The 26,376-nt window shown below is 41.6% G+C and overlaps 2 protein-coding genes across 2 annotated transcripts in view; one reads left to right on the top strand and one right to left on the bottom strand.

Moving 5' to 3' along the window:
- Window positions 1-26,376, top strand: part of LOC135112579 (alpha-(1,3)-fucosyltransferase C-like) — a 145,505-nt gene that overhangs the window by 35,893 nt on the left and 83,236 nt on the right. The window contains exon 2 of the mRNA XM_064027050.1: window positions 5,643-5,717. The gene's annotated coding sequence lies outside the window, so the exon portion shown is untranslated. The remainder of the gene's footprint in view (window positions 1-5,642; window positions 5,718-26,376) is intronic.
- Window positions 1-26,376, bottom strand: part of LOC135112581 (protein amalgam-like) — a 162,885-nt gene that overhangs the window by 131,078 nt on the left and 5,431 nt on the right. Inside the window, exon 2 of the mRNA XM_064027054.1 lies at window positions 13,744-14,541. Within this exon, the coding sequence (XP_063883124.1) occupies window positions 13,744-13,834 (91 nt within the window). The 5' untranslated portion in view covers window positions 13,835-14,541. The remainder of the gene's footprint in view (window positions 1-13,743; window positions 14,542-26,376) is intronic.

The following is a 26,376-nucleotide window of genomic DNA, read 5'->3' as shown; positions in this document are numbered from 1 at the left end:
TTCCTCCGTTTAGTTATCGTCTTCTTTCACCTTCCTTTCTCTCTTCCTCCTCCTCCTCCTCCTCCTCCTCCTCTTCTTCCTCCACTTTCACTTAATTTTCTTCTTTTTCTCTCTCATCTCTCCTCCTCCTCCTCCTCCTCCTCCTCCTCCTCCTCCTCCTCCTCCTCCTCCTCCTCCTCCTCTTGTACTCCCACTATCTTCATGTTTGTCAACGTTATCCTCCTTCACCACCACGACCACCACCACGACCTCCTCCTCCTCCTCCTCCTCAGCAAGACAAACTTTTAATGACCCTGCATACCAACACTCCACTACAGGTCGATGAGGTGGTGGGGGTGATGGAGGAGGTGGAGGGTTCATGGAGGTGGCTGGGGCGCGACGAAGTGTGTTGGTGGAAGGAAGATGGCTGCCTATTGGTGGTGGTGGTGGAGAGGTGGTTACAGGAGTGGCGTCATAAATGGTGGTGATCAAACTGTGTGTGATGGTGGTGATGGTGGTGGTTGGGAAGGTGTAATGGCGGTGGTGGAGATGATAAGGTGGTGGTGGTGGTGGTGGTGGTGGTTGTGTGTTAGTTAAGGAGGATGAGGTGGAGGAAGAGTACGAGAGAAGATGAAGTGTTAGTAGTAGTAATAGTAGTAGTGGTAGCAGTAGTAGTAGTAGTAGTAGTAGTAGTAGTAGTAGTAGTAGTAGTAGTTTCATAAGGAGGAAGGAGTGATATTCTTTTTGAAATGTGAAGAATAGTAGTGATGGAGTCGGTAGCAGTAGTAGTGATGGTGATTGCAGTAGTAGTAGTAGTAGTGGTGGCGGTAGTGGTAGTAGTAGTTCTAGTACCAGTTGTGGCAGCAGGAATACTAAAACAAGGTAATTGCTACCCCGAGTTACAAATAAAACTTGTCTCGTTGGGTATGACTAATGAATGATCTACCTGGCAAACTCTGGATTACATTACTGCTTCTCTACCTGTCCGTGCCCTCAGGTGAGCAAAGTTAAATTTGTACATTTGTTCCTACGACACACACACACACACACACACACACACACACACACACAGTAAGAGAAAGTTGGTTGCATATCTAAGTGAATGTTTGTTTAGATGTCTGTCTGTCACTCGTGTGGGTGTGTGTGTGTGTGTTCAGCATTATTTGTAAGCTGTAGGTAAACCTTTGTCTATTTACCTTCCTGTTTGTCTGCTTGTCTGTCTGTTTGTTTGTTCATCCGTCACATAAACTAACATTTCCAATCCTCTTTTTTTTTTCTCTCTCTCTCTCTCTCTCTCTTTCCTGGTATATTTAATTAATTATTCACTTGTTTACGTATTTTCTCAAGGTTGTACGACGAATCGGATATTTTCGCCTGATCTGGGTCCTTCCTCTGCTCCGGATTTCGTTGTAAGTTTTTTTATTTCCTAATTTCATGTTTTATTTATTTATATATATATGTTTTTTTTTTTTTTTGGCTTGAATTTTCTTTTTTCTTTTTCGATTTTTTTTTTTTTTATAATTCTTCACTTTCGTGTTAGCATATTTCCAGTGTTATAATTATATTTTCTACCTGACTTTTGTTTTACAGTCAAATGTTTAGTTCTTGTATATCTTTTTATGCGATATATATTTTTCTAACAATTGTTCATTTTTCTGATACTGGCTTTTGGATACGCATGGAAAGGTTATGACATTATGAAAGTATTCGAGAAAATCAGAAAACTTTGCTGACATTATGCTGAAAAATGAAACAATGCAAATATGGATATAAAAAAAAAAGTATCAATAAAAAAAAGCGAGAAACAAGTGGAGAGGTGAACGAAAGGTGAGAATCCTGGTAGAAAAATACTAATTGGTTTTACATACGTGATTACTTACTTATGAATTGTTACCTCCATGTTTTCTGTTTACCTTGATTTCTTCGCTCTGTGGCTCCATCGAAGAGAGAGAGAGAGAGAGAGAGAGAGAGACTTCTAATTCACACTACTTCTGTTCTGATATGCACCTCCAATCCGACACTCGTTAATCCAGGAAGCAATACATAATTTCCTTGGAACATAATACCCTTGCAATTAATTATTAGTTTCCTTTTCTTTTCCCATTTAGTTTCGTCCGCCATTTTAACCGAATAGAAAGATCGTTACACGCAGACCGGCTAACAAGGCAGGGTTAAAACTTCATAATATCCAGATTCGAATTTATAGGAAGAAAAGTATACCTTGATGAGCCAATTAATGGTACCGAACCGGATTGAGTATGTCAGGATCCGGATACGGTTACCACGATTCGCCGATACGGAAAATGAGGGTGTTAGTGAGTAAATCGAGAGGTGTGCTTGGCCGGATAATCAGAGATTCTTTAATGTAGCGGGATCGACTGAGCTTATTGATTCGGATCCGGTTACGTGGTTACCTGATTAAACTGATAAAGGTAATGTGGTTTGGTGATTAATTTCGGATGAAACTCTTGCTTCTCCTGAAATTTAGTGCTTAGATGTATATGCCTGTACATTTGTTCGTATGTTTGTAGGTTTATGTGCGTGTGTGTGTATGTGCGTGTATATTCGGTCGTATATTTTTTGTTCCACGTCGTTTACACTCTACAATATTGACTTTGTTCCCCCCTTTTTTTTTTTTTTTTAGTTCACTTTTTCATATCCGTAATACAGAATGTCGAAAAAACAAGTTACATATTCGTATATTCGCTTCATCTCCTTATATTACGGCAGTACGTGACGCCTGACTCGCTGTTATTATTTTTTTTTTTTTCCTCATCCGTGTGATCTTTGGATTGAAGGGGAGAGAGAGAGAGCGAGAGAGATATGGGAGGGAGGGAGAGGGGAAAAGGGGAAAGAGAGAGAGAGAGAGAGTGTTTGTTTGCATCTATCTCCCTCCCTCTTCTCTCTCTCCCCGTCCCTCCCTGCCCTTAATATATTTGTGATAGGCAGCACGTGAAATAAATTTTATTCATTTATTTTTTTCAATCACGCGGCTTACAAGAGAAAAAATTGTTTATATATACCTTTAATTTCTCTGTCTCTTTGCTTTTTGTTTATTCGCGTGCTGTGACATTCATGTGGGAAAATATTACATGTGCAATTTCCTTTACTCATCCATAACAACCTTCCCATATTTATTGGATGATGGGAGGGGGGGAGGGGTGAAGGGAGTATGCATAGAGGTGATGGGTGAATGGGGATATGGGCTAAAACTGAGATGAATAAGGTAATGGGGATAGGTAATGGATGGAGGAGGTATGGGTAAAGATAATAGTGAAGGGAAATGGGTAGAGAGAGAGAGAGAGGAGGTAATGGGGATGCATAGGGAGATAGGGAAAATGAGTTAATGAGTGAAGGGTTGGGGCTACTGAGAAAGGTAAATAAACAGGGGAATGGGTGAAGAAGTAATGGGTGAGAGAAAGATGAACAGGAAGATATGGGCAAAGAGAGATGGGTCATAATGAAAGTAGGTAAAGAAATGGAGGAAGAATAGACAACAAGATGGGTGAAGAGGAATCAGTGAGAGGGGAAATGGGTAAAGAGATGGGTGAGAGGAAATGAAGCGAAAGAATAAAAAAAAAAAAGATGAAAAGCTGAATAACCAATAGGATAGATAAAGAAGGAATAGATGAGACGGGAAATGGATGAAGAAATACAGGAAACAAATGAATAAGGAAGATAAAGATGAATAAGTAAACGGATAACAAAACAAGAAACAGGTGAAATTAGATAATAAATAAAGACGACAAATATTAAATAACAAATAAAACACTTGAACAAGAAATAAATGAGACGGGAAATGGATAGGGAGGAGGGACAAAAGCATGGGGACGAGGGAACTGAGAGAGTGGGTAGGGAAATTTTGCTTAATGGAGAGTGTAGGGGTGAGCAGGGGTGGGTAGGGGTTGGTCGGAGCGGTTCCCTCCTTTCCGGCGGTCAAAAGGGGGTTATGGCCTGATTTACAGCGATAATTACCGTAAGGGACACCCCCAATATCCGGTGAATGGCGGGGGGGGGCAAGGGGGCAGGGTGTGGGTGGGTTGGCTGGGATGAGCGGGGGGCGCTTGAGAGGACTAGAGTCGGGAGGGAGGGTAGGGTGGTGTGTAGTGGGGATGTGTAGAGAGAGAGAGAGAGAGAGAGAGAGAGAGAGAGAGAGATTCTTCCCCCGTCTCTCTCTCTCTCTCTCTCTCTCTCTCTCTTACGTTAACCCTTCCACATATATAATTTGCTGTTCTTTCCTTTCTACCTTATTTATGTGAATCACTTACTTCCACGTCAGTTCATTTCTCCATTGTATTTCGCCTTTCCGTCTCTCACCGCACTCCACATTCAGTCTCATGGTTTGCTCCGCGTGTTATCAATTCATAGTAACCTTTCCACAGTTACTCTACCACTGATTCCACCACTGTGCTTACCTGCATACATTGACTGCTCTCCTACCCTCCACTCACCCGTCCCTCAACTTTCGCCGTCACCTGTGTAATTGGAGTTGTACCTGTGTATTTCTGATAATCTTCTCAACAGTTTCCCGCTTCCAAATATCTTTTCTCTTTCCTATTTTTCTGTCGTAACATTTTCACCTGTTTGAAATTGAAGCACGTGACATACATGGCTCGTCGTTTATTCAGCACGGTAAGTTAGCTCAGAAGGTTGGAACTTTGACGGAGGATAGATGTGGGATTAATTCATATTGGGATCCCCCGAGGTATCCCAGCGCCCATTGACGTTATTGCGTTCTTTGGGAAGGTTACATTGAGGGCTCCGTTTACTCTCTTTCTTCTGTCTATGTTGTGTGATTTTCTTTTTCACAACTTCCTTTACCTGCTGGAGTTGTGTGATGCTGACTTGTAGTGCATAAGTACAATTTATTTATTTTTTTTTTATTAATTCTCCCTAAATGACAATTGAATCTTTGTTCTTTTGCATTTTTATTGACTCCACTACCATCAGTCACTCTTCCTCCTCCCTACGGCATTCCTCCTTCCTCTCTTTCTCCTCTCTAATCTGTCTTGGCATCCTTCATTTTCCTCCCCATTCCTTCTCCGTTCCTTCACTTCTCCCCATTTATCCTCACTTCTCTCTCCTCTTGCATTCACCCTCCTGTTTCTGCTGTCTGTTCACCCTATCTGTACCCCCTTCTCCTCCTCTCCCCATCCCTTCCCCCTTCTCCTCCCCCTCCTCTCCCTATCCTTACCCCCTTGTCCTCTTCTTCCTCCTCCCTCCCTTCCCCCCACGTGGACTAAAGTGCTCCTGACCTCCAAACAGATTCGTGTGTAATTTGTAATTTATTATTTTTGATTACATATTTAATACGTCCTGAATGTCTGCCTCGAATGTTTATTTTTTTTCCATAATGTTTTGATTATCATTATTTACATTATTTTTTACTTTTTTTTCATCGAGGCGTCTGGAAATATAAAATTCCAGAAGCATTTTGTTTGCGATGGAATAGATAAAGTTTATTTTGTATTTTCTCTTTTTTTTTCCCCACGGCAAGAGAAAAAAATGTTAAATGTTGCTTTAGTGAAATGATACGAGCAATATTCCTTTTATGAACTAAGCACCTGCAGTGGCTCGATCTTTACCAGCGTGGACCCGTTTTGTTTTCACCTCTTTTGTTGTACTTTCTGTCCATAGATTGTTAAGCTTCATCTTTCTTTCAGCAAGTACGGAGAGGCACAGGAGTTGTCACGTCAGGGTCCAGTGTTCTGCAGGTACAGGTGGATGGGGTGGATGAGGTGAGTGTGGAGTCGTTGTTTTGGGTGTTGTGAAGGAGGTGTTGTGATTGGTTTTAGCATTGGGTGTGATACTTCTGTCTTTTGTTGTGTTTGTACCTTACCATTTTTTTCTATTACTGCTTTTCTTTTAAAGTTTATAGCTATTTTTTGGATCATTCAGCCCCATTGTTTTAAATGTGCTGTGTATTTTTGTGATCATATCTGTTTATCTCCTCATTTACCTTCGGTGTTTTAATGTTACGTTAATCCGTGACTGCCTTGAGTTCTTCAGAATATAATTTCGAAATGACGCCACTAGGAGTAGGAGCAATGAAACAGTTCTAGCCTTTTAGTGACCACAGCCTTGTTCCTCCCTTATAGGCTCATCGAATAAAATAAAGTGTCATATTGTCATTAACACTAGAAGAATTTAATTTCGTTTGGGTAAGGATGGGATTAATAAGTTAAGATTTAAGTTTGGCCAAGATTTGATATTAAGTATGTGATTATGCAAAATTATACTTCATACATTCTTGATAGTTACCTTCGCTACTCAGAGTATTGCAGATAATGAAGTCACAGTCTGTCTTTGGATGTGTCTCTTTGAATTAAATAGTTTTAACTCAGCAGGTGATTTAACGTGACTTTAACAAGACTTTTACATTCGTCTCGTGGTTGCCGAACTGTCTGTTGAATATCTTCCTTCGTGACATTATAAGTTTTGCTCAAGTGTTTTGGATATTTGTCTCGTGTCTCATGTGTCTTGCGGGAAGAAAGGTTACCAAGTGGACAGGCAGAAGGACGAAACCTCCCTTATGCTTCTTTGGCAGAGTGAAATGTCGCCAGTCACAAATCTGTCAGAATATATTTAGATCTGCTCCGTGTCAGCTTTATTCTCTTTTATTTCTTGCTTTATTTTTTTCTGTCACGGTGTGTTGTGTGCTGTCAGGCGGCACGTAGGGTTGCCCGTGCTGATGGAGTGGCTTTTTAGTGGTGATATTTTTATTTTATTTTTCACTACGCGTGTTATGTCACTGTGTTTCCCCCTCGGCGTTTCACTTAGCCGTACTCGCAATCAGGGGGAAGCACGTAGGGAATTCTGAGTGCACTCCGTGATATGCAAAAATCGGTCAGACATTGACGGAACTTGAAAGCGCTTTGCGGCGACCACCGCGCCGCTGCATAAATCACTTGGTCGCTGCTTTTCAGATTTGGAAATATATTTTCTTTTTAAGGAAGTAAGTATGATCTGAAGAAAGAAAATCATTAGCTGGTGAATTAGATTTTTAAATACTTAAGTGAGAATAGCGATACAGCGCCGATGTGTTCCCAGCCACTGAATTGTGTGTGCAGATCAGTAAAATATTTGCTGTAATTCTTGTTTTTGTGTCGCGACGAACTTTATGCAGTTCAGTGGTCGAGATTCGCGTGAGTGCTTCCATCTGCAATGAATCTTATGGGAGTGAAGGCAGGCTTAGCAGATCCGCCGTCGGAACGTTGTGCCGGCAGTTTTAAGGGTGTGCCGCTAGAATTAACACTGCAACAAGTCAGTGCCGTGCCGCCAGTATGAACACTGTCCAGCAAGTCAGTGCTGTGCCATGGCATAAGTCCAAACGCTGTGCCGCTGGTGTACCTGCTGTTCCGCTAATGGAAATGCTGTGCCGCCAGTCTAAACGCTGTGCCACCAGGGTGAACAGTGTCGGCAGTCAGAAAGCTATGGCGCCTGAATGCAGTACCGACTGTCTCAGCGACGTGCCTTCTGTATGAATGTTTTGGGCCAGTCCGACCACAGTGCTTGTAGTCAATTCACTGTGTCGCCAGTCAGACAGCTGCCGTGCCTTTCCGTTGTGCCGTCAATGTAAACGCAACGCCGCCAGTCTGACCGCTGTGCAGCCAGTTAAAATGCTGTAACGGTCTGCCAACACTAAACGCTGTACCGCTGGTCTAAACTCTCCATCCACGGTGTGAATGTTGTGCCGACAGTCCACACTTTGTACAGACATTCTTAACGTGGCGCCGCCGAACAGAATCATGTGCCGGCTGTTTAAACGCTATTCCGCCAGCCTAAACTTTATGCCGCACGCTTTTCCGGCAGTCTAAACGCTTTATTGCCAGTCTAAACCCTTTGCCGCCAGTCTAAACGCTATTCCGACGGTTTAAACGCTATTTTGACAGTCTAAACGCCGTGCCGCCAGCTTAAACGTTTTACCGCCAGTCTAGACGGTATTCCGGCAGTTTAAACGCTACTCCGCCAGTCTGAACACTATTTCGGTAGTCTAAACGTCGTACCGCCAGTCTAAACGCCGTACCGCCAGTCTAAACGCTGCGCCGCCAGTCAGAATCCTGTATCGCCAGTCTAAATGATATTCCGACAGTCTAAACGCTGTTCTCACAGTCTAAACGCCGCACCACCAGTCTAAACGCTGTACCGCCAGTCTTGAGGGTTTACCGCCAGTCTAAACACTTTACCGCCTGTCTAAATGCTACTCCGGCAGTCTGAACGCTGTTCCCACAGTCTTCACGCTATTCCCACATTCTAAACGCTGTGCTGCCGGTCAGAGCAGAGTGGCGGCACTCGAGGCGCTGCCGCCAGTCGGAAGGCTTTGCCTCAGTGCCGCCCAGCAGAACAGGAAGCGTCGAGACACGCCGCCAATGGCATGAAGGCGGGGCCGAGGAAGTGGAGAAGCTTATCTCTGCCGCGGCGGATATTATGACGCCGCCATATCTTTTGTATATTTTCCATTTCTTTTTGAAATTTATAATTACTTTTCTGCTTGTGAAAATCATCGTTGGAGCCTTGACCGCCACCCCGCGCACCGTAAGGAGCGCCACCACGGGGCGAGGTGGAGGCGTGTTCACTGCTCCTCGCCCCGTCCGGTCAGGTCCTTAACATCTTATAAATACCACCCCGGGAAGCCTGGCTGGTGACGCCTGGCTGGTGACGCCTGGCTGGTGACGCCTGGCGCGTGGTGCCCATCAGGAGACGTTTGGGAGGTCGTGCCGCCATCATATTAATCTTTCCCGGCAGGAGTGATTGGTGTGCGTCCCAGAATAGGAGTGAGCAGCCTTGAACTGTGATATTCGTGGTGATAAATGTCAGGCCGCCGTGTGCCACCTCTGCATGGACCGCCGCCGCGAGCCATGAAGATGACCGATATTTTTTTTTTTTTCATTAACTGCAGCAGGTGGCGACAGGTGGCGCTTAATTAACGCCATCGGTGCGGGGGACCTACGATGACTGGCCGCCCCTCACTGCAAGGCTGTTTAGAAGCCATATTTGGCATCCAACGGCAGTAACTCTAAATCAATCTATTGGTTTTCTTATTTAATTTATTTCTGTCTGTTATGCTCTTCATCTTTTTCTTGATGTTCGTACCTTCCTCTCGATTTCCAATTATTATTTTCTTCGCATTTTGTATTTAGAACGTTCCTTTAATTTATTCCTAGCGCATCATTGCACCGTACTGTATCATTCTCTGAACATTCCTGCGTATTTTCATCTTTGTTTTCCCGATTCATATGATCTTTGGCTTCTCTGCACCACCAACGATCATACTCGTATTTCACTCCGCTACATATTCCTACGCCTACTGGATCTCTGTACTTTATTCCTGCACCATTGTCCTGCTGTAATACCGAAGTAGTCTATTTTGTCTCGTCTCTTCCGATTTCCGATTAAATGTATAGTTGATTAAATGTCACAAGGAATTAAGTACTTCCCGCTAACACTCTCATTAGTTTCCCTCACGTGTACAGCGGCGTGACACCTGCCCGCCCCGTCACTCCCCAGCCGCCCCCCTCCCCCTTCCCGGTGTGAGCACAAACGGTTTAATTTATGTTCGACTTGCAACGTTCAGGGACATAATGTGTTTCCAGAATATTTGGTTGTAGTATAATGACGTGATACTCGTACGTGTGTGTGTGTGTGTGTGTGTGTGTGTGTGTGTGTGTGTGTGTGTGTGTGTGTGTGTGTGTGTGTGTGTGGCGGGTTGACTTTGGTGGGTTCATGGAGCAGAAAAAGAGAGAGAGAGAGAGAGAGAGAGAGAGAGAGAGAGAGAGAGAGAGAGAGAGAGAGAGAGAGAGAGAGAGAGAGAGAGGTGACCAAGCATTTAGTATAACAACAGATGCTACATAACAAAAGCGACTGACACATGAACTCCGCCCATCGATAAAAATAAATAAACAAATAAAACCCTATTACTATTCCCCGTCTATTTAATACGAACCTCATTGAAAGTCACCATCACACCGATCTAATATCACCATTCCTTCCGTTTTCTATAATGGCAACCACTCTTATCTTATCCCTCTCCTTGACTGCATTAATACCATTGCTTCCACGGACTTATCAGGTGTCTTAGTGGCGGTGGACGAGAAAGTAGACACTGATCGATTCTTTGCTTGATGGATTTGGATACTGCGCCTTAGATCTGTGAGTCAATTAAGTTCCACCTCTTCGTTCATTACTACTAAGGTATCTGATAGGTCTGTAGGCTCCTCATAATGCTTCACTAGTCGCTCGCTATTTGCAAATGTTTGGGCGTCTTATCCTCAGTATTCTCAACAAATTGACGGAAGTTACTGTGGTTTCCAAGGGCATTTTCACATTTTAGTGGTAGTTTAACGAGAATTTTGTGTCATCAGTCGGAGAAAGAAAAAGAACATCCATGATAACCGGATTTATCATCTCTGCGGCCCTTCAAAATAGATCGTATGAAAGACCAGAGCGTTTCAAAACACGTGCCACTGTCTTTCTTGATTTAAAGGCCAAATTGAGTCGACTGGAAGCTCTGCCTTTACCTGCACGGTCATACATAAGGGAAGCGCACCATATAGGACAAGAATAATTTTGATTGATAATGTCAGTACCAAGATGGGTTACCAAAAGTACTGTATCCTTGACTTTTACTGCATCGCTCGACCAGACTAAGATAAATTCATGGATAGGGACGATAGGTGGACATACGAGTAGGTAGATAGGTTTCATTCAAGGACTGTAATAAACCTTCTGATTTCTTGTAGCTTCCTTTATGTTCTTACGTTCTCACTACTACTACTACTACTACTACCACTACTACTACTACTGTCACCACCACCATACAAATATTAATACTATTGTTTGGAAAAAAAAATGATGTTTTAAGAGAGAGAGAGAGAGAGAGAGAGAGAGAGAGAGAGAGAGAGAGAGAGAGAGAGAGAGAGAGAGAGAGAGAGAGAGCATGGGCAATAAAAACCTGAATCAGTGCATATCCAGACAAATCCGCGAACGCTAATAAATCCTCCTCAAATCACCGAGATGATCCGACTGAACGAATGTATTGGAAGCGAACGAAAATTAAGCAAAAATAAAAATGTATTATGATAGTTTTGTCAGTTTTTGAATCGGGATAACATGACTTGCGAGCGACCAGAGAGAGAGAGAGAGAGAGAGAGAGAGAGAGAGAGAGAGAGAGAGAGAGAGAGAATGTTAATGAGTCTATTGGAGGAAAGCTTCGATTATTAAGTCCAGTTTTCCCCCTCAAGGTAAATGAACCAGTATATTCTTTTTTTTCCTTTGTTTTTTTTCTTTTCCAGGTAAACGGAAGAATGATTATAAAAAGTGTGTGTGTGTGTGTGTGTGTGTGTGTGTGTGGCTGCTTAGCGACAGAGGGAAGTGGATGGTGAGACTGATGATGATTATCCTTCACCTGTTTGAGTGGTGATGGTGATGGTGGTGGTGGTGGTGGTGGTGATGGTGATGGTGGGGTGATGATGGTGGTTCGATAAGGTAATGGTAGTAATGTTGATAAATATGTAATGGTGATGTTGATAATAATAGTGATGATAATGTTGCTGATGATGTTGATGGTGATGGTGATAGGGTAATGTCAGTGATAATGATGGTGACAGTGACGATAATGTTGATGATGATTATGATGGTGATGGTGATGATAATAATAATAATAATAATAATAATAATAATAATAATAATAATAATAATAATAATAATAATAATATTGAACAATAAAATGTTGTATTAGGATTAATCTTTCCGTTCATTTTAATCCCTTCCATCACAATAACATCAATAACAACAGCAACTACTACTACTACTACTACTACTACTATTACTACTGCTACTACTACTGGCGCTTCTGTTCTTATTGTTGTTATTTTGTTATTGGTGCAGCTTGTGCTTCTATATCTGTTACAAATCATCATAACACTGCAATAATCATTTCTGTTATTATTAGAATTCTTATTATTAATGTAACATTCCCCAACACCAGCCTCAGTGTGTGTGTGTGTGTGTGTGTGTGTGTGTGTGTGTGTGTGTGTGTGTATCAGAAACACTGCTATTAATCATTCTCTCTCTCTCTCTCTCTCTCTCTCTCTCTCTCTCTCTCTCTCTCTCTCTCTCTCTCTCTCTCTCTCTCTCTCTCTCTCTCTCTCTCTCTCTCTCTCTCTCTCTGCTTTGTTGTCCACTTCTCTTTACTCTCTCGCACACTCACTCATTCTGTTTGGCTATATCTATCCGAACATCCATCTCTCTCTCTCTCTCTCTCTCTCTCTCTCTCTCTCTCTCTCTCTCTCTCTCTCTCTCTCTCTCTCTCTCTCTCTCTCTCTCGCTCTCGCTCATATATAAACCACCGCCACAGACTCACTTCACTCCTATCTCTCCTCGCACGATCGCTATCAGATAATTACTGTGTGGCGCAGCTCTCACACTTTATGGCGTCAACGAAAAAAAAAAAAAAAATGGAGCAAAAGGGGGACAGAAAACGTATGAAAAGGCGCCCTTTCTTTACCGGCATGTTTGGTGTGATTTGCCTCCTCTTTATACCGCCTGGTGTGAATATCTCGTGTGTGTGTGTGTGTGTGTGTGTGTGTGTGTGTGTGTGTGTGTGTGTGTGTGTGTGTGTGTGTGTGCAGTGTTTATTATTATTGTAAAGAGTAATAAAGACAGTTACAATTAAAAATGCAAAACCTACTGTGCTCAACTGGAACGACTGTGCGACGATTGCTAATTCACGCTAATGAGAGAGAGAGAGAGAGAGAGAGAGAGAGAGAGAGAGAGAGAGAGAGAGAGAGAGAGAGAGAGAGAGAGAGAGAGAGAGTCATACATACACACACAAAACACCCATAAAATAAACGCTCTCTATCCCACAATAAAACACATCGTAATACTTCCAGCAACAAAAACTAATATAACAAAACCGATACTCGTTCAGAATTACTCACACATAAAAAAATAAATAAATAGATAAATAAAAAAGACCCCCCAAAAAACATCATAATTATACTTTTTTTCCCCCTTAACTCGGAGCCGCTGTCGGTGTAACTCTCGTATTCCTAATGATAATATAAAATGTAGAGCCTTCTCATATTATTTTTTCATCTGTACTAAACATGTCAATATTTTACCGGGTATCTAGAAAGCTTTTGCAGTTTTATGATCATTATGTGAGTTCTTTTTGTGCGTGTTAATGAGATTTTTTGTTAATACCTTTGTGAAAATGCTTGCTTCTGTATGCGTTGTTGTTGTTGTTGTTGTTGTTGTTGTTGTTGTTGTTGTTGTTGTTGCTGTTGTTGTTCGTCCTGTTGTGATTATTTTTATTTATTTATTTATTTTTATTTTTTTTTTTGTGGGGTGGTGGTTATTAACTAAAGGTTTGCGAAGTTGTGATGTGTTGAGTAGTGTGTGTGTGTGTGTGTGTGTGTGTGTGTGTGTGTGTGTGTGTGTGTGTGTGTGTGTGTGAGTGTGTTTACTAATGATGAGTACGTTTATACATGTGAATTAATGTCACTTTGAATAACAATTTCAAGACAACAACTACAGCACTCACACACACACACACACACACACACACACACACACACACACACACACACACACACACACACACAGTCCTCAACACACATCCACCCATCCAACAACCCACATCCTCCCACTCACTCACCCACACCCTTCCCATCCACTCCCCCCCACCGACACACACACACACACACACACACACACACACACACACACACACACACACACACACACACACACACCAGTACTCACCTGCCGCAGCGACGCGCAGCACGCAGCACGCCAGGTGAAAGAGCGGCAGGTATTTCAAGAAAGAAGACAAGAGGGAGGTGAGAGCCGCCATTTTGAGGAGCCGTTTTCCTTGTACTCCTCCTGCTCTCTCCTCTCTCTCTCTCCTCCTCCTTCTCCTCCCCCTCCTCCTCCTCCTCCTCCTTTTTCTTCTTTTCTTCCTCGCCTTCTTCCTAGTGCCGAGGTGGTCTTTTTGAATGTATTAGGCAGTAGCGTGCGTTAGAGAGGATCTTTCTGGCCACCATTTCAGTTTTTTTTTTTGTTCTTTTCTTTTTTTCCTTTTATCTTTTTCTCTCTGTTGTCTTCCTTTTCTCTTTTTTCGCTTTGTTTTGTCTTGGTTTTGTCTTTTTTTCACTGGATTCGTCTTTTATTTCCTGTTTTCTTTTTTGTATGTTTTGTTTTCTTAGTTTTTTTTTCTCTAGTTTTTAGTAACTTTTTAACATCAAGTATTTGTAATTTTTCTGTTTCTTTTTTTTCTCTTTCTCTTATTTAATTATTCTGTCTTTCTTTCTTTTTTTCTGTCTCACATTACATTTCCTTGTTCGTAGAGTTAACTTTCTTTTTCCCTTTTTTTTTTTTCCTCTCCTGCTGCGCGTCTCTGCAGTTTATCTCAATCACGAGTCTCTTTCTCTCTCCGCCACTTTATCACGGTTTGTTTCTATTCACTTCATCACTGTGGGCGCGATAGGTCATTTTTTTTTCCTTCACATTATTCTAAGCTTTCAAAATCACTGGTCATTTGTAGCGTTGAGTTTGTTTTGTCTGAAGAAGGAGGAAAAAATAGTAATAGGGGGAGAGGAAGAGGAGGAGGGTATAGAGAATAGATGAAAAGTGCAAGAGAAAATGGAGGTGATGAATGAATAGGAGAAAAGTTATTGATTTATTTTAGTAATCATAAGTATTGTCTGCTACTAGAGAGAGAGAGAGAGAGAGAGAGAGAGAGAGAGAGGAGAGAGAGAAGAGAGAGAGAGAGAGAGAGAGAGAGAGAGGAGAGAGAGAGAGAGAGAGAGAGAGAGAGAGAGAGAGAGAGAGAGAGAGAGAGACCAACAAAACAATACAAAAAAAAAAGAACCATATATACACAAAAAATAAACAAATAAATAAATAAGTAAATAAAATAAAATAGATAAATAACTGCAGTCGTTTTTTAATCTATTCATTTTTTCCCCTAAACGAGTCACTTTAGTGATTATAATGTTATGATTTTTTTGTCCCTCCCCCCTACGATATAATTCGTTCATTTACTCCAAAATGTCACACCGGTAATATTCCTGCAGCGTCATTTGTTACAGGTATTTATATATATTTATTTTTTGCCCCCCGTCCCGCCGCTCGCTTGCCATAATGATCCATCCGTCTCTTGGTGTAAAATAATGACAGCAGCATGTATACAGGCAGCAGTGGTGATGATTAATACGAGGTTGTGATTATTGTTGCCCTTTTATTTTATGATCTAGTGCGTGTAATTAATGATATGGTAAGGTAAACAAACTCACGGATCCACAGCTAGGTTTTAGGGAGATGGATTGGGAGGTTTTTAAGTAGATAGGTTCACGTATACACTCACATACGCACTCATACATACACCTGTTATCACCCCCACATCCACCTTCTCTTTATCTGATCCACACCTGCTCTTCATCCACACTTAAACACTTTTCATACTTGTCTATCTTTTTTTTTCCACTTGTATTGAAAGTGACATGTTTCAGTTGGTGTGTTGTTCTTTAATGCATCCAGTCTGATTAATTTTTCCTGTTGATTTTCGTTATTCTCTCCTTTTATTGCTCATTGCCTTGTCCTAGCACAGCCTCCACTCTTTCTACTCAATCCATTCATCCAATCCATCTTTCTTGACGTCAAATCCACTTTCACTATTTTTTCTATCTACTTTGGTCATCCAGTCCGCCTTTCTTTGCATCGCTTCCACTTAAATTACTCCACCCTTCTATTATTGCATCCGTCCGATCTATCAAGTCCACTTTTCATTTCATCATTCCAATCCGCCCTTCTAATTCGTCTTTCCTTACATCGAGTCCATTTTTCTTCCACTTCATCCCTCCACTCCATTCATCCAATCCACCATCCACTTCCCAGTTCATCCTTCTAATCCCCTCTTCTAACCTATTTTTCCCTTACATTACTCCACTTTTTTTCCACTTTGTCCCTCCATCCTGTTCGTATTTGATTGCATTGTCTTCTCTCCACTTCATCCTCTCACTCCACCTTGCCAATACATCTTTCCTTCGCTCTCCACGTAGCAAATGATTAACGCTATGGTTGGGATGAAAATCTCTCCACACTGACCAGGAGCAAGCAGAAATAAAGAAGAAAATGAAAGAAATGTATGACAGATGGAATAAGAGTAAGGAAAAGTAGAAGAGGTGAAAAGAAAGAAGATAAAAAGCAGGAATGTATGACAGATAAGGGGAAAAACGATAAAAAGAATAAGAAAGAGAAATGGAAAGAAGGAGTGCATGAAAAAAAATGAAAAATCAAGAAAGAATAAGAAAGGAGAAAGGAGTGACAGACAGAAAAACCAAAAGAATAACGAAAAAGGAGAAACAAAAAAACTTGAAAAAAATATAAAAAAGGAAAAAAAGGAAAGAAAAAGATAATAAAGACAAAGGAAAGAGAAATGTAAGATAAAAAAGAGAGAACAAACAAGAAAGAACAAGGAAATAGAACTAACCCCCCCCAAAAAAAACGCTGTCAGTTGACCCTGAGTGTGTAGCAAACGAGCTTGTTGGGGGCTCTCTCTCTCTCTCTCTCTCTCTCTCTCTCTCTCTCTCTCTCTCTCTCTCTCTCTCTCTCTCTCTCTCTCTCTCTCTCTCTCTCTCTAATAGCGTATGGCCTCAGGTGCTTAGTGTGTAGACAGCGGAGTGACATTGGCATTTTGTCATTGTAATTAATGCTATTATTATTATCATTATTATTATTATTACTATTATTACTGTTATTGTTATCACGGTTATCAAGAAGCACAGTATATATATTTTAAAAAAAGTCATGAATCGAGGCATTATGCGTGTGTTGCAAAGGCGGGTTAGCAATATTGACTTGTTGACACAGCGGTGCGATGAGATTGCTGGTGTTGTGCTGATAGTGATGATGATCGTGATGAAGGTGAGGCTGAGGGTGGGGATGGTCAGAAACGTTAGCTTTGTTGCTGTATTTGCTGTTGGTGATGATTGTGATGATGATGAGGAGGAGGAAGAGGAGGATTGTTTGAAAAGTAAGCATTGGTGTAGATGATAATGATAGTGATGATTATGTTGAGAATGGTGATGTATGTTGAAAAGATGTAGTTTATGTTCGTGATGATTGTGATGATAATGATTGGTAAATATGATGATGATAGTGATGATTGCTAAAAAAGGTAAGCGTAGTTGTTATTGATAATTATGATGAGAATGGTGATGTATGTCCAAAAAGCGAGCATTGTTTAATAGGAACCATCATTATTGTCCTCCTGGTGATGAAAAATGATGAGAATGATGGTGTTGATGATTAAAGGGTTGCTGTTATTACTGTTGCTCATGATTTTGATGATGATGATAACTGTTCGAACACTAGTGAATATTTTGATGGCCCTGGCTATTGTTCAAAAGGCAAGCATTGTTGTTGTAGCTGCTTTTGATGATAATGAGAATGATACTGGTGATTGTTAGAAACGTCAGGGTTGTTGTTGTTCATACTTCTACTGAATATGATGACGATGATGCTAATTACTGTTAGAATCGTGAGCATTGCTGCTTGTGCTGTTGATGGTGAATATGACGAGGATATTGATGATGAAACGTTGAAGCATGGGGAAATTCAGCACAACATATACGAAATTATAACAGCACACAAAAAAATAAAGTCAATAACAACAACAACAACAACAACTACAGCAGGAACAGAAGCAACAAAGACGAGTATTAATGAACATCAAGAAATTCAATACGTTATACATGAAACTGAAATCATTTATGATACCAATAAGGATACCGAGAACAGCACGAACAGCAAAGTAGTAAGAGAAGCAGCATCACAGCGTGGCCGGGGGCTGTCCTAAGTCCTAGGCTAGTTTATCCTTTTCACTGCTCGCTGCGTCATACTGTTAACTCTTAAAGTGTTGTAGAGTTGTATTGTGGCAGTGGGAAAGACAAAAGGAAACGTAAGGATGAATATAGTGGTTTTTAATTATTACAAAACAGTTCACGGTGCTATACAGATTAAGTAAGTGGTCAGGTTATTTAAAAGGAAGGAACTTATGTGTTAGTAGCAGTGAAGGGTTGATATTCGTATACGACTGAGCTGGGAGGGCAAATGATTGGGGCTCGTGTTGTGAAGCGCTTCATGGTCTCATCAGGACTGTTTCGAAATGCCGCTGAGGTGATATTTTTCAGATTCTCCAGACTGTTTTCCTTTGGTGATGCAAAATCTTAGTTAAATGATCACTAAAATCATGAAAGCACTCATGAAAACCTTGACCTTAATCTAGAGCCTGTTTTTTTTTTTTCTCAGTTGACATAAAATACTCGTTAAAATATTACTAGAATCATGAAAAGACTAATGAAAACCTTAATTACTTCAACCAGAGCCTGTATTTTTCTTAGATGATATAGAGTTCCTGTTATAGTGTCAGTAGAATCATGAAAAACACCCATGAAAACCTAACCTAACCTAACCAAACCAAACCAAACCAAACCAAACCTAACCTAACCAAACCAAACCAAACCAAACCAAACCAAACCTAACCTAACCTAACCAAACCAAACCAAACCTAACCTAACCAAACCAAACCAAACCAAACCTAACCTAACCAAACCTAACCTAACCTAACCAAACTTAACCTAGCCTCATAGTTTCAACTCGAGTTTAAAAAGTAGTAAAGGGAAGATGCCAAATATTTGAGAATGCTGACTGTAAACCCACAGCCAGCAGGTAACCATTTGGGCAGGGTGTAAGTGTCCATCCCTCTCCCTCTCTCCCTCCCTTCCCTTGACAAGCCTGGCTGATAGAAACAGTTTACGCCGAGTTGAAGTAGCGACAGCCGGCGCGTAATGGCTGGTTAGGCGGCAGTAACAGAGCATCATTAGTGCAACGCCAGCAAGTATGTCAGTATTAATCGGTACAGTTCAGGGGCACCTCTATGAAGCTCCACAATGAGGCGTGTCAAATTGGCGCCCCGCAAAGGTGTTTCTATCCTATCTGTTAAGAGGAGCGCCGATGAATTGAACTATGGAGGAGGGAATTGCCCAGGAATGTTATTGTATATGGAAAAATGTTACAGGAAAATTCGTGTAGGAAATAATGGTCAGAGTTAAAGTAATTGTACAAGTAATTATGATACCGGAAAATTGTTACAGGAAATAATGATATAGTAAAAAAAAAATACCCCAAAGGAAAATAAATAGAAAATAAATAAATAAATGAAATGAGTAAATGAATTAGTAAATAAGCAAACAGATAGGAAAGAAAAATAATAAGGAAAGAAAAGCTGGATAACTGGAGGGTAATAATACAAAACTAATGATGGAAGACTGTAATTAGTAAAGCGTAAGACATTAAGACATTGAAATTAAGAAAGAAAAAGAAAAAATACATATAAAACAAGGAAGAAGAAAACTAAGAAAAAAATAATAATAATAATATAATGAATAAATAAACGAGTGAATTAAACAAGAAACATTAAACGAAACACCAGACACAACTCCAGACACTGAAATTCAGAAAGAAAAAGAAAAAAATAAACATATAAAACAATGAAGAAGAAAACTAGATAAAAAAAAAAATAAATAAAAATAATGATAATAAAAAAAATATAATGAATAAATAAACGAGTGAATTTAACAACAAACACTGAACGAAACATCAAATCCAGCACCATTTATTTAAGACAAACTCATCTAACAAACCACAACGCAATAAAATAAATCAACATCAGCCAAAAACAAGTACACGAACCCTTTTTTTATCATGTACCTGGATTACCTGTGCATCTTTATTTCTCCCAGTGAATGAGTTAAAAAGTGCTTCTATTTTTGTTTCCCTCTAATTGCTTGGCGTCAGTAGCGAAAGAAAAACAACATTATGATTTTTCTCTTCTATAATCGATGGAACTTAGAGTTATTACGGGAGAGAGAGAGAGAAAGAGAGAGAGAGAGGGGAGGGGGGCGGGGAAGGAAGAGGTTGACTTACAGGTGAAAATGTGTTAGTAAATAGTAATGATGAAGATGATGATAGTGGTAATAATAACAATAATAATAATAATAATGATAATAATAATAATAATAATAATAATAATAATAATAATAATAATAATAATAATAATAATAATAATGACAATAAAGAATTATAACAACAACAATGACAATAACAGAGCTCAGTCTTCAATGAATGACAATAACATTAACAATGATCACAAATTAATAATAGCATAAGCAACGATAATAACAAAAACAAACCCCAGCGAAAAAGTAATAAACAACGTAAGGATTCCACTGAGAACAACAATAACAATAACAACAACAACAATAACAATAACAATAACAACAAGTAAAAAAGGAAAAATAACAACAATAACAATAACAAAAAAAAACAATGAAAGCAACTCTTAAGAAACAAATCCAACACGCGCCCAGCTGGAGGAAGACGTTACGTAATCCGCCAACTTTCATGCTTAATACATATGCAAATTAGTACAGTAATTAGCTTCATTATTCATAGTAAAAGACCGAGTTAAGAGGAACGAAGGAAGAGAGAGAGAGAGAGAGAGAGAGAGAGAGAGAGAGAGAGAGGCGTCTACACGCCCAACACCGTGTGGCGTGTAGACGGGTGACAGCTACCTGCAGGTGGGCGAGACGGCAGCAGCGAGAGGACCTGAGGCAAAAGCTCTGTGGCTCAGGGGTTGGCCACAAGACCTGGTGGAGGCTTGTCAAGGAGCAGCAAGGAACAGGCCGCCGCGACACTGTTCCTCCACTAACAAGGCCGGACGGGACAACAGCCGCCAGCAGTGAGGACAAGGCTTCTCTACTCGCTGATTTTTTCGCAGAGAAGATGTCAGTCACTGATCCGGGTAGACGTCCACCTCACCTCCCCCAGGAAACAGACCACACCGTCGCCGATGTTCAGGTGACACGTGAACAGGTGGAGCGGCTGATGAGGGAAGTAGAGGAGAACAAAGCCACCGGCCCGGACGACATCAGCCCGCGGCTCCTCAAACGTTGCGCCAGTGAGCTGTCAGGTCCTCTCACCAGCGTCTTCAGGGCCTGCCTGATGGAGCACAGATGGCCCTCTATATGGAAGGAGGCGCGAGTGGTACCAGCCCACAAGAAGAACTCAAAGTCTGAGCCCAGCAACTACAGACCCATCTCGCTGCTCTCCGTGGTGGGCAAGTTGCTGGAGCAGGTGGTGGCAGGTGTCATCTGTCATCACCTGAGTGAGCACCGCCTCCTCTCAGACAGACAGTTCGGCTTCCGGCCTGGCCGCTCAACAGCGGACCTCCTCACCCTCCTCTCCCAAGGCTGGCAGGATGCCCTGGACGAAGGTCTGGATACTCTTGTGGTGGCCCTGGACATTGCTGGGGCCTTTGATAGGGTCTGGCACGCGGGGCTTGTAAAAAAGCTTTGCGCCAAGGGTATCCAGGGCAACCTCCTTGCACTGCTCGAGGACTACCTCCAGGGGAGAACCCTCCGGGTAGTCATCAATGGACAGGCATCCCAGCCGTTACCTATACAGGCCTCAGTTCCACAGGGTTCAGTGTTGGGCCCGATCCTGTGGAACATATACATCGATGACCTCCTGCGGCAAATCCCGACTCTGCTTGCATACGCCGACGACTGCAATCTCTCCCGCTCCTACTGCCGCTCCGACAGTCAACGAGCCGTTAGAGAGCTAAATAGGCAGCTCAGGCTGGTGATGGAGTGGGGAGAGGCGTGGCAAGTCAGCTTCGCTCCAGAAAAGACGCAGGCCATGGTCATCTCACGGTCCCCAGCTGCCTCCCCAGCCGTCTCAGGCTGTCTGATTTTTTGGAGGCCAGACACTTCCCCTCCAGGAACACGTCAAGTTGCTGGGAGTGACAGTGGACTGTGACCTGCGCTTTGACCGCCATGTTGCTGCTGTTGCCCACCAGGTCTCCCAGCGAGTCTCTGCACTGCGTCGGATGTCAGGAAACCTCGACTCCCGGGGCATCCTCACACTGTACAAGGCTCAGATACGGCCTTGTATGGAGTACAGTGCCTTGTCCTGGATGTCGAGTGCCCCCACCCACTTGCAGAGACTGGATGCTGTGCAACGCCGTGCCCTGCGCTTGGTGGGGATGGACGGACAGCAGCAGCAGCAGCAGCAGCAGCAGCAGCAGCAGCAGCAGGAGGAGCAGACCGGAGTCACGTCGCTAGAGCATCGGCGGGACGTGTCGGCGCTGGTGGTCCAGCACAAGGCCCGGGTTCTGGAGGTCCCTCATCTCAGCTCGATAAGGCTCCCACCACGAGCTGTCCAGAGGGAGTCCAGGACCACCACCTCCAATGACATGCTGGTGCAAGTGCCTCGATCTTACTCGAGGCAGCACCAGCGCTCTTACACAGCTAGAACCTCCAGACTGTGGAATGTGTTTACGGCAGCCACGAGTGATACACAAACAATGACACTCCAGCAGGTGAAAGTGGCTGCACACAGGTGGCGTAAAACACAACCCCCCACACTAGTGCTGTGTTAATCATGTCTATATATATATATATATATATATATAGTAGGATGAGTTTACTTTTTGTATATATTTTCTTCCTTACATTTAAGTATAGGCTTTTCAAATAACAGCATAAAAAACGTGTTGTTTTAAGCCTGATGTAAATTTTTGTTTAAATAAAAAAAAAAAAAAAAAAAAAAGAGAGAGAGAGGGGGGTAGGGAGGGGGGAGGGGGGTAGTTATTGCGTGTAATGATACTCTATTGGAATTTTGCTAGAAGTGTGTGTGTGTGTGTGTGTGTGTGTGTGTGTGTGTGTGTGTGTGTGTGTGTGTGTGTGTGTGTTTCTGTGTTTATTATAGTTTTTCTTGGTCTTTTTTTTGTGTAATGTCGTTATTTTTTAATGTTGTTATTGTTATTGTTGTTGTTGTTGATGATGATGATGATGATGATGAAAATATTTGTCGTTATAATCAACATTAATTTTTATTTTCTTTCTTTTATATTCTCCCTGTTAATTCTCTTATTCCTGCTCCTCCTTCTCCTCCTCCTCCTCCTCCTCCTCCTCCTCCTCCTCCTCCTCCTCTCCAAGTCTTTTAGCTACAAGTAATTATTCTGTTAAAAAGGGAGAAAAAAGGGAGAAAAGGAAAAGTACCTCCAGTCTCTAGCGAATAGTGATGATAAGTTAATAAGTAAGATCAGAAGCATAAATTAAGTACTTTATGGCGCAATGAACTGTTCATTTCACCCTTTTTGGATTGTATAATTATTCTTAGGGTGGTGGTGGTGATGGTGGTGATGTTGGTGATGATGGAGGTAGTGGTATTTTTGTTGTTGTTGAAGCATTATTATTATTATTATTATTATTATTATTATTATTATTATTATTATTATTATTATTATCATTATCATCATCATCATCATCATCATTATCATTATAAATAGTGGTAGTAACAGTGCGTTTCATGCATATCTATACACAGGAACTAACTTGCCATACAGAAACATATAAATGAATAAAACAAACAAACAAACAAAACAAAAAAACACACAACAACCGAAACGGGAGGCGCGTCGCGGGTCACAGGGCGGCGTGGCGCGGCAGTCGTCGTCCACGATATTACAGGAATGCCGCACCGAGCCGCCCTGCCCGATAGCGACATTGTTTACGGAAATATTTGCTGAATCTCAATTGTGATTACTTCCGCCGCCTGCCCCTGGATAACCTGTGCCTGTAATTAAGAAACGTGAAAAACTGACAGCTAACAACTCCACGGGAATTAGCTTGTCGAGAGCGTTGTGCAAACTGTTCCTGTAAATTGTTGGAGTGTAACTTGTTCCCCGAAGTGAATAATATCCTTAAAATGGTGACTAACGCGGGTTTTGCAAGAATGCGTTGTGTTGCGTGGGTTCACTTGCCTTGCTTTTAACCTCCTCCATGATGAATTGTGCAAATTATTATTTTTTTTTAAGGTTCCTGTATTATCATTATTGTTTTATGTAATAATGCCCCTCTTCATCCATTACAAGAGAAAATTTTCCCCTCCTATCCCATTCTTACAAAGTTTGGATCTATTCTTCCTTTGTTTTCCTTTCCTCTGCATTACGTCTGTGGTGGAGATGAGGAGTCTGGTGTGTTGCTCTTGTATTCCTGAGATACGGTCGTCAGGATAAGGCTTTCTTTTTGTTTGATCAGTTCCCTCCCAAGATCTTTTCATCCACATTCCTCCTCTTCCTCCTCCTCCTCCTCCTCTTCGTCGTCATGGCCTTCTCACATCGCTGTTATCAACATTACCCTCTGATATTTGCAGCTGAATGTGAAATTAGCTCAGAGAGAGAGAGAGAGAGAGAGAGAGAGAGAGAGAGAGAGAGAGAGAGAGAGAGAGAGAGAGAGAGAGGGAGAGTAACTGCTTATTAGGTATCTGTCATTTCATTCCATGTTGTGATTTTGATACGAGTTTGTGTTGTGTTGTTATTTAGATCCGTAATTAAGAGATGTACGACTTGTTTTCTTTAATCTAATGCACAAACACACACACACACACACACACACACACACACACACACACACACAGAGAGAGAGAGAGAGAGAGAGAGAGACACACATGTATTATTAGTTTCTTTCTGTGTGTGTGTGTGTGTGTGTGTGTGTGTGTGTGTGTGTGTGTGTGTGTGTGTGTGTGTGTCACTCAACGATATTGCAATATTTCCGGCAGCGAATATTCAGTGTTATTCTTTATGCGCCTCAACATTTTTGCATTAATTTATACCTTCATCCCCCAACCTTTAATTTTTATTGTTTGTTTCTTAGTGGAGTCAGTTAAGACCGCAGACCGAACCTCAGGCTATCGCGGATCAACTCTGCAAGGGAATGAGGAGGAGGAGGAGGAGGAGGAGGAAGAGGAGGGCTTTGTGTGTCTGAATAAACCAGATCATTTTGTTTCCAGCGCATTTCAAATCTGCGGGAATGTTGTGATCACCAGTTCGTCATTTCTCTTTAAGCTTATTCCACAGATAAACTTGTATAATAACAGCAGACACATGGACACCTGGACGGCCATTAGAATTTAACAAACAGATGTACCGGGAAAATACGCGAAGAAAAAAAAATAAACGAAAAGAGGGAAAAAGTAAACTGAAATGTGAAAATAGCAACAGTATTATTTCAAATCGGTAAGCTCTGGAACGCTGTGCCTCTCTCTGTCTTTCTCCCGTCCTGTGACTGGAAAAGAGGCGTATCGGGATATCTATGGAACTAAATTTGGCTCCGTTTCGAAAATTTTGCTTTACTTGTCTGGGAGCGCCAACGTATCTGACTTCTGTTCCCATTTTTGCCCCATTGGTCGGCTTCAGTCGCGGGGAGAGGAGAAAGACACCGATGATGATTATTTAGAATTATAAGAATGCAGTCCATTACATCATTAGAGGAGGGATGAGAGGGTGAGTGTTACTTTTGCCGTTTTATTTTATTTAGTTCCTTTTGTGTCTTTTCATTGTGAGAGACCGGTGAAGGGTACAAAAAATAGAAAAAAAGACGTTAATTTGCCGTTTTCCTAATAATAATAATAATAATGATAATAATAATAATAACGATAACAATAACAGTAAACAAAAATGAGATAAAGTAGAGGGTTACATTCAATCCCGGCCCACAAAAGTACATACTGTGATGTTATTGAACCAAAAGGATGAGAAGATGACAAGACATGTTTACCAACTGATCGAAAGAGCGCACGGCAGAAGAGGGACAACAAAACCAACCAGCAACCACACTCTCCAGCCACACAAGTACTTAGTGGTCAAGAGAGAAGGACGAGGAGAGGACGGGACTTGGAAACAGTTTGCTAGCTCATCCAAACAAGGCACAGCAGGAAGAAACGGACGGCAAAGCTACAATCACCAACCACACAAATACTTAGTGATTAAGAGAGAAGGATGAAGAGAGGGCAGGATCAATAACAGTTTGCTGGTGATTTAAAGACACTTATCCTACAATTTTAATGACAAGGCACGGTAGGAAGAAACGGACGGCAAAGCTACAATCACCAACCAAACAAATACTTAGTCAGTGATTAAGAGAGAACGATGGAGAGAGGGCAGGACCAATAACAGTTTTCTAGCTGATTTAAAGACACTTATCCTACAATTTTAATGACACTAGACCTTTCTTTTGGGACAGATACCTGAGTGGGCCTTTTTCACCTCTTTTTTTAACCATTTCACTGCTATTTGATATGTTTTCTTAATCAAAAACTACTCTGAAGCATTCATTACTTATCTACAGGCACGTCTGAGCATAATACTGGTTACATATTGAATAATCTACTCTTTTCATTCCCCTTTCTTTCTTGTAAATGCTCTAAAAGATTGTATGTATTGGCTTTCGAGATGTGAATTGTTCCATACCGCAGTGAGAGTTAATTCCC

The sequence above is a fragment of the Scylla paramamosain genome, chromosome 24 (assembly GCF_035594125.1).
Source record: "Scylla paramamosain isolate STU-SP2022 chromosome 24, ASM3559412v1, whole genome shotgun sequence".
Lineage (NCBI taxonomy): Eukaryota > Metazoa > Arthropoda > Malacostraca > Decapoda > Portunidae > Scylla > Scylla paramamosain.
This window is presented reverse-complemented; position numbering and strand designations above follow the sequence as displayed.